The 8,905-nt window shown below is 35.0% G+C and overlaps 1 protein-coding gene across 3 annotated transcripts; it reads left to right on the top strand.

The window, feature by feature from the left end:
- Positions 1-315: 315 nt before the first annotated feature.
- On the top strand, positions 316-5,977 carry LOC112513622 (zinc finger CCCH domain-containing protein 32). Of its 3 annotated transcripts, XM_025119944.1 has the most exons (8): positions 316-581; positions 742-893; positions 1,363-1,431; positions 1,862-1,981; positions 2,075-2,362; positions 2,445-2,753; positions 5,470-5,495; positions 5,595-5,804. In XM_025119944.1, exons 1-8 carry the CDS (start codon positions 479-481, stop codon positions 5,725-5,727), a joined length of 1,200 nt encoding a protein of 399 aa, XP_024975712.1. In that variant the 5' UTR covers positions 316-478; the 3' UTR covers positions 5,728-5,804. The 3 variants fall into 3 exon arrangements, with proteins under 3 accessions (XP_024975712.1, XP_024975711.1, XP_024975713.1); XM_025119943.1 differs by lacking the exon at positions 5,470-5,495 and having other exon boundaries at positions 5,595-5,977; XM_025119945.1 differs by lacking the exon at positions 5,595-5,804 and having other exon boundaries at positions 5,470-5,588.
- Positions 5,978-8,905: the final 2,928 nt, after the last annotated feature.

Below are 8,905 nucleotides of genomic sequence, written 5' to 3'. Positions count from 1 at the left end.
GTATTTTAATAAAATTAAATTTGGGGCAAACTATGTTGAGGGTTTTTTTTTTTACTTCCAACCAATAATTAGAAGCCCATAAACCAAAAACCCAAAAAGACAGAATTGTCCTCATTTATATTGCCACGACAGCAGCAAAGCAGTACAGGCAGGCCCAAGGGCAAGGACGTAATTTCAGAAAACAGCAGTGTCGGTTACTCATCTCGTTTTTCTTTTTCCACCAAACAAAATCAAACAAATAAAGTTGCACTTGCAAATGCATAATAGAATCGAAGCCCTTCAAATAAAGTTGATGCAAGTGAGAGTATAGAAGCAGCAAAAATCATCATTCGATCGAGTTTCAAACCCCCTCGATCATTTGAAGAAACCAGTGTGCATTCATCGCTGGTAGGAGTCGTTTGTTTCTCGATTTTTGTGTTGATTCCGTTGAAATCTTCTTTCAGCTCTTGTAAATAGGAACTCGAAAACCTAAATAAAAATGGAGCTGTACGGACGGAGCACGGGAAGAAACGGGTCACAGCCGGATCATACCCAACAACAATCTGAATGGATACAGCCGGGGGCCGAAACGGGCCTTGAAGGTAAACCTTTCATGGCTATTTAGCATTTACAGTTTTGAATTTTTCATATTGTTGAAGATTTTTTTAGGGTTTTGAACAATGTACGAACTTTTCTTTTTTACACTTGATGTTTGTTTGATTGATTGATTTTGTTTATTGGTAATTTGGGGAATGTATGTAGAATCGATGAGGCGGTTGGGGTTGTGGGKCGGAAGAGGAGAGTTTTATCCGGAGCGACCTGGAATGGCGGATTGTGCTTACTATATGAGAACTGGGACATGTGGATATGGTAGCAAGTGCAGATATAATCATCCTCCAGATCGTAGTAGCTCGGTAATCCCTTCGATCATTTGCTTAATTCGTTATGGTTATCCATAAAGCTTACATTTTTTTTTGTTTTTAAGCTGCTAATGTTGGTGCATATGAACTTTTCCCCATCATAATCGTTGTTTTACATATTAATTAGCAAGAGAAGYGATGTCTAGAATTTGGTTGTGATTGATAATTTGGCAACAACAATAGAAAAAGAGAAAAAACCTAGTAAAATAAGTAATATGCATTCATTATGCATATAGTTCAACTTCTGGATTGAATGAAGAGCACCCATTGTAATATCTCAGGCTAACCATACCAGATATTGTCTGCTTTGTCCACACATGGACTCATGGTTTTAAAACGGATTTGATAGAGGAGGTATCCAGTCCCTTACAAGGCAACCTTAGTTCCCCTCCCTAACCGATGTGGGGTCTTACACCCATAGATTGCAATCCCTAATCTATTATAACATTGTGATGATTGATAGGCTGGAGGAGCTGCAAGAAGTGCAGGAGGAGGAGCTTACCCAGAGCGACCAGGAGAGCCTCCTTGCCAGGTACTCTGTTTTATCATAGTATCTTCAGTTTTGTTCATAAATTTCCTAAGGGCCTGTTTGTTAGCAGCTTAATGAGCTTAATGGSACTCTCAGCTTATTCGGTTAGCTATATATCKCTGTTTGGTAGTGGCTTAATGATATAGAAAGTGGCTTATTCAGTAAGCTTATAGAGGGGAGCCTTATGCAGAAAGCCAAGTTTTTCCCAAACCTGTCCCTCCCAATTAAAAAAATCACGCTCCTTCCATTTATGAAAAAACTCTCCCAAACAAAAACCTTCCCAATCTATACAGCCATATTAATCCACACAGAAAGCTTTATCCATACCGGTACTTAATGAAAAACCAACCAAACAACCCCTTACAAGTCAAAGCAAATGCATAGAATCTGTGTGATTGTCTGAATGATGCAGTGTTTCATTGTACATGTGCAGTATTATTTAAGAACAGGCACCTGTAAGTTTGGTGCATCCTGCAAGTTTCACCATCCAAGACATGCGGGTGGATCACTGAGTAATGTGCCGCTAAATACTTATGGATATCCATTACGACCAGTAACTATTTCTACCCACCTTTTTTCTGATACCACTAATTGTTTGTTCTTGTGCATTAATGTCAAAGCTACCAACTTTTATGTATAAAAACAGGACGAGAAAGAATGCTCCTACTATTTGAAAACGGGGCAGTGCAAATTTGGTATAACTTGTAAATTCCATCATCCTCAACCGACTGGCGAATCCATGCCAGCATCTGCACGTCCATTTTATTCAGTGCAGTCTCCTTCAGCTCCTTCCCCGGAACAATATGTTGGTCCATCAGCAGGCTATAGGGTTGCAAGGCCTCCATTAGTACCTGGTTCATATGCACCAGGTGCTTATGGTCCCATACTACTTTCCCCTGGCATGGTTCCGTTACAAAATTGGAGTCCTTACTCGGTAAGAAAGAATATAATTTATATCTATTTGGTTTGCTTGTGTATGTATAGTTCTTATAGTGTCAATAGTTTACGAGATGCAGGGACGTGTAAGCCCGGTCCTGTCTCCRGGTGCTCAACCTTCCATGGCAGCAGGTTCTGTATATGGAGTGAATTCTTCAGCGCCTCCATTTGCAGCACCATATCGCCCCTTACCACCTTCTCCTGGCCCTCTGAGTAGTAGTCAGACTGAAAGAGTATTTCCCGAGAGACCTGGCCAACCTGAATGCCAATACTACATGAAAACTGGGGATTGTAAGTTTGGGGCCTCTTGCAAGTATCATCATCCACCAGACTGGGTATTATCAAAGGCAAATTGTGTTCTCAGCGCCATCGGTCTCCCACTGCGTCCGGTAAGCCTGTTTAATCTATCGACTCTTTGCTTGTTAATGTTATGTGTTCCATGGACTATGCATTGTTAAACTGTATGCRATTGAATACTACATCTTTTCTTCCAGTTTGCATCTCATATTACAGACATAGCATTATGTTTCTTTATGTCATTGTATCKTTTTTACTATTTAATTAGTTGGGGCTAATTGAAAACCGTAAATATATTGAGAACATGGAACTAACTATTCATGTTTTATTCATGATGAATGTCATGACTCGTGATAGATATTCATGACGAAAATACATGATGTTCATGTTGAAAATGCATGATATCATGAATAATACATGAAAGAGTTGATCCCCAGATAAAATATAATTTTTGGAAGGGTGTCCTAGGCTATGTCTAGACTAATCCCGGAAAATTGTGCCCGCAAGAAATCAGCCCTAATAAACTCAGTGGCCACAATTGTTGTGTTTGCCTGGAATCAAACACTGGRCAGATGGGATATGCCACCACATCCTTCAGGACCTCAACCACCGTGCCAGAACCCTTGTGGTTTTCTCAAAATATTTATGGTTCTCATTTGAACTTTCCTCTATATAAATTTTACAATATCTTATGCCCAGTGGATAAGAATGTTTTAATGTTTTCACAAGWTGGCATGCATTTCTTATGGTCCATGACATTTTATTATCATCTGCATGGCAGCAAACTGAGTTTTTGTGAGGTTAATGATGTTTAGAGAGTATAAACCTGCAAAGGACTAATGAATCCGGCTGCTTAACTTTGAAGTTAGCATCTTACCTATATAAGCCAAGGTTAAAAGATAACATACGTTGTGGAAGATCACAACTCTCTTTTAGTTGGTCAAACTTGAATGGTGGTCTGAACAGGTGAATTTCTCAGTGTACCTGCCCTAGAAGGACTGCCCCCAAGTTTTTTTTTCTGCATTCTGGTGTATGTTTGTGACTGTGATACTACTGTACACTTATATTTACACTTAAGAGGTAGTAACTTTAAATGCATGATCTTCTTTCCATCCCAAAACCAAAATCCACTTTTGATTTTTGAAATKCAAATCTAGCTCTCTCCAACAGAATGTGATTAATAAGTTCAGTTTTGTAGCTCCGAAGTTTTTTAATCCTAGTAACTTTAAAAGTAGACATCAGTAGTTACTTTCTTATACAAGCAAACAATTTTTTCCAATTCTGAGGTCAAGAAATGATCCATTTGACACATGAGAGTTAAAAATTGTGAACTCTTTATTTGTGGCTTAGGTAGTGTTAAAAATTCATACTCTACTAGATCCATTTTTTATTTTTAAGTATTCTAAGGTAATTGAATCGGGCACCACGTCCTAGGAAAAGTTTAGGAAAAGTTTTACAGTTTACAGTTTACACTATTTGTCCCATCTATGGCCCAAATTTAATTTTAAGTGTTAAACTACATCATGACTTCATATTGAAAAGAGTTGCTGACCCTCAAACTGCTGGTTTATAGTCTTTTTGGTGTTTCTCAGGGTCATTGAAGTGATCCAATTCTTATGTGATTGGTTAACTTTTGATAACACCATGTTCAAGGGTGTGTTAAGAGAACGCCATGTTGAGGGCATTCTGATGAGTCGCATGCATAAAAAAACTTTTTCATTTTTACTTGATCTTATGTCGCATAATATGGTGATTTATATCTGAAACAATTTAACTTYGCAAGAATAGCTAATCTTTATCATATCTAGCACTCCACGTACTATTCTCTAGTAGGACTGTAGGAGGAACTTTCATCTTTTTTTATATGGAATGGGAATGAGTGAGATATAAAGAGAAGGTAAGTTATGTAGCCATTATAGTTCTGATTTCAAGTTTGCCTGAGGATTTATCTTGGAAACATCCCTATTCATACTAGACGAAAACATGAACCAAGTATTCCCTCGATTCCATGATGATTGCAAAATTTTAGGTTTTGGTTCCCAAACTAAACTCACATATTTCGTGCATAAGCTGGGGGTCATTTACATAATTAATCTCTCTATCCTAGTGGTTGAGATAAGGTATGCCTAAATCCTAACCCTACTTTCCAATGAGATAATATCGGGTTGGGTTGGGTTGGTTTGGTTTGCATAAAGTGCTGGTATTGGTTAAGACCCCTTTTTGTTTCACCGTCAAGCATTTAGTTTGGTGGGGTTTATCCCATCTCCTAGTTGGTAATACCYTTGCCTTTTCTAGAAAAGAACTTTTTTTAAAGGGTATTTTATGTATTTGACAAATAGTCAAAACTCTTCATCCTGTGTGTCAAATCAAGATTGCARTATGCCAATATGCATGGGATGAGATGCAAGGAGTAGTATGTTGTCTGAGACTGTTTCTTCCTTCCAGTAGGTCTACTGATAATGCTTTATTTGAGCAAAAAGTTGATTACCAGCAAGCCCGACCGTCCCCACATGGAACCCACCCCGTAAGAACCACATGTGAGGAAGCATCTCAGRGCTGACTCAGTGGCCGAGGCTAGCGGAGGGGTTCAAGCCTGCCTCGTGCAAGATTCGAACTTGAACCTATTGCGTATTTGAGCAAAGTCGCTACTYCCTTTTGCCAACTGAGGCATTAATAATGATTTATTAGTTGCTATCTTGAGGACATTTAAATTAAACCCACATACCTTACMCGATATAAAGTTTTTCTCTTTTGACCAAATAAGACGTTCATTTAGATTCCGTCATTTAAACTTTTGTTGATGAACAGAAACTTTTCAATCTCTGGAGACATAGGTAAGATGTGCTACATTTTACCTTTTTGGACCCTACTTTCCGCTGATATACTGCGTTTGTTTGATTTTGGTTCAACTTTAACCTCTTATTTATGAACAGGGGGTGGAGCCGTGCAGTTTTTACATGCAAAATGGACACTGCAAGTTCGGGCSCACCTGCAAATTTGACCATCCACTTCCGGGTGCAGTTAACTACGGTCCATCCGATATCCCAATCGCACCATATATGCTAGGATCATCTTCTCTTCCTGCTGTGGCTCCATCGGTTACATTCTCGGAAAGGTCCAAAATGGATCCTCATTCAAGTAGTTCGGTCGGTTTGATGTTTGGTCAGGGTCAAACGGGGCCCTCAGGTGACGTGCAGATCTCGAGCCAAAGTTCTCCGCAGACAAGGTAGTCGATAAAATTGAAGCGTTAGATTATTGGGATACCAGGAGCTGCATTTTTCAGGTGTTACATATATATATACTAAGATATATATATATATATGAAGTGTGTTGTATGACATGTCTCATTTATTTATATATATTATTATGTATAGCAAATATTGATGCTGTGAGACTCATGAGGCTGTGTAAGTTGAAATTTATGACACTTTGGTTTTCATTCAATCTTAATCTGGGAATAAAAAGATGAGACAGACAGGCTGGCTAACCTTTTTGTTATGCATCTCATACTTGTAACTTGTGCAATAAATGTTGAACCAGATTCTGAGCAGCTGATAATTTTGTACCAAACCAAACAAGTCATGTACTAATCGTACTATATTAAATTGGTATCGATTACATTACAGTTGGTTGGTAGTATCGTACCAAAGATGCAAACTTGATTGATATATGGTATTGAAAGTTGTGTACCATGGTACTGGTGTATTTTAATTATTCATTAGTTCTAGATACCAATTATAATTAGTTACCTGAAAATTCAAAATGTCACTCAAAAATCAAGTAAAATGACAAATTTYAAATATGGTACAAAAACAGTATCAATCGAAACCAGTTAATTTGGTATYGAGTACAATTGATTGGTACACGATATAAAATTTTACATACCAATTATAATTGATTGATAAAAAAAAAAGAACTTGGGAACATACCAAGTCCACCCCTAATTCAGAGTTAAGCATCATTCATTGTTACCTTATTTTCGAAACATGTCTTGAATATATTTGGATAATTTGTTTGGTTTGTCATAAACCGAGCTAAATATCATTTATTCTTWTCAAAACATGTTCGTTTTGTTTTAAAATATTACTTCAATTGTTAAGCAGTCTTTGAATAAGTAGTGTTATGTTTTTTTTTCTTTCTTCGATTTTTCTATTCTTTTTGTAGAATCACATCATTATTTAATAATAAAAAATATAAATTAATTTATTTTATTATAATATGTATTCATGTAACTATTACTACATTAAGCATGAAAAGAAAAAAAATTCAAGTGAACTCGATCTCCATCCTTGTATTGTATAGGCCCAAATATTTGGAGCCCAAAATGGAAAGCCAACTCCCCTCTTCTCGGTCTAGAAGGCCTCAAACGTCACCGTTAGAGATGGTCAAGTGGTTTACAAGAAGGTTTGGATTCGATCATTTCTCTAACGGTCTTCCGTTATATGATGGGCATTTTCATTATATTATCATCTTTTACCTAATCAAAAACAATAAAATCTATTTTGATTGAGTAAAAGACATAAAAGAAATCGATAAAAGAACGAAAATATCTTCCACTTAACGAGATTGTTRATAGCCGTTGGAGGAAGAGACCAAATGCTAGATGACAATCTTGTAATCGAACAACCAAATTTGTAGTTTAGTTTATTAAAAAAATAAAAATAAGTTTTGGTTATATTCAAATAAAAACTAAAAAAAATAAAAAAGAAATGGAATAGAATAGAATTAATAATGGGAGTCAAATCAAGCTTTTCATGCGCAATGCAAGGAGTATTTATTTTGTGGGGTGTATGTGTTTTGTGTACAACATCATTGTGATCACAAACTATAATGCCTTTCAATCATCAATCATTCTTAATCCCATTTTCATTTTTCTATTATTATATTATATTATAATATAATATAATATAATAACTAAAACTTTACTCTATCCTAAATACATATTTAATTTTCGATTTTATTTTATATGATTTTAAGAGAGACTGTGTATTGTATAGTTGGTTATCAATTTTATGGAGTATTTTRTTGTATTAGTAGGATATTCTCTATTTAAACGTTTATAAATTGGTTATGAGTTAGTTTTATAAAGTTGACATGTATAAATAAGTTRTATTTATGTAATTGTAAATGTCGTATAACATAGAAACAATAATTCATTGAATTTTTGAAAACCGGATTAAATAATTGAAAAATATAAATTTATGTAGACTCATTGTACTAATGTAACATTTGTATTATAAAACTTAAAAAGTAGAATAGATTTGATAACAAATTTCACAAGTGTATTGATGAAATTAAAATTTCTTATCTTTCTTTCTATGGCATCAAAATTGCATCCACTTTAATGGAAGATGCCTACTACTCTAACAAAACAAACCTCATCTACAACTTTTTTTTATACACACTCTCTCTCTCTCTCTCTATATATATATATATATATTAATAAGGGATTAGATCAATCCTAATTAATATCAATTAACTCTTTTTCTTATACGATTTTTATGAATATATAGATGAAAAATGGTAGAGACAGATATAACAACTTTCAAAAAAACCACAAGGACAAAGGACGTAAGTTAGGCTAGATTTTGTCGTGTAGTAGTGGTTTATTAATTATGAGTTTKTGTAATCAAGTGATTTAAAACATTTAATTAAAAAATGAAGTAATTTAATAAAGGAAAAAAGGGTATAATTTAATAAAAGTGAAAAGTGGAACAAGATCCAAAATGTAGAGTGTGAAATTGACAGTGAGGAATTAAAATGAATGGACACATCATTTCAGTCTCCTCTCACTCTTCCACCATCATTCCATCCACCTCACACACACAAAACCATCAAAACTATATGTATATATATTATATTCTAAATGATTAAGYATTTAAACTATTTTTTTAAATTAAAAAATAATTATAAACTTTTTTATTAATTGATTAAGTATTATTAGTAAATAAATCATTACATTTTTAAAAATTGGGTACCTACATCTTTTTAACCTAAAAAAGTTACGTTAACCGACTTAGTAAAGTACGATATCCATTTTATATGAGCTTTTTTTAGCTACTTGAGAGCATTTCCAACCAAAATTAATATTTTGTAAATTCTTTTTCAAAATGGATAAAGTAAGAGACGGAGTGTGAAATTCTCTAGTCTAGATTTGAAGAACTCCGTAAAAATAATTGGATATGAAACAGAAACTGTTTTTTATTCTTCTGTTTGGTCAGGGTCAAACGGGGCCCTCAGGTGA

This window comes from Cynara cardunculus (genome assembly GCF_001531365.2).
Source record: "Cynara cardunculus var. scolymus isolate 2C chromosome LG 5, CcrdV1, whole genome shotgun sequence".
NCBI lineage: Eukaryota > Viridiplantae > Streptophyta > Magnoliopsida > Asterales > Asteraceae > Cynara > Cynara cardunculus.
The sequence above is the reverse complement of the archived record's forward strand: the minus strand, read 5'-3'. Positions and strand labels throughout refer to the sequence as shown.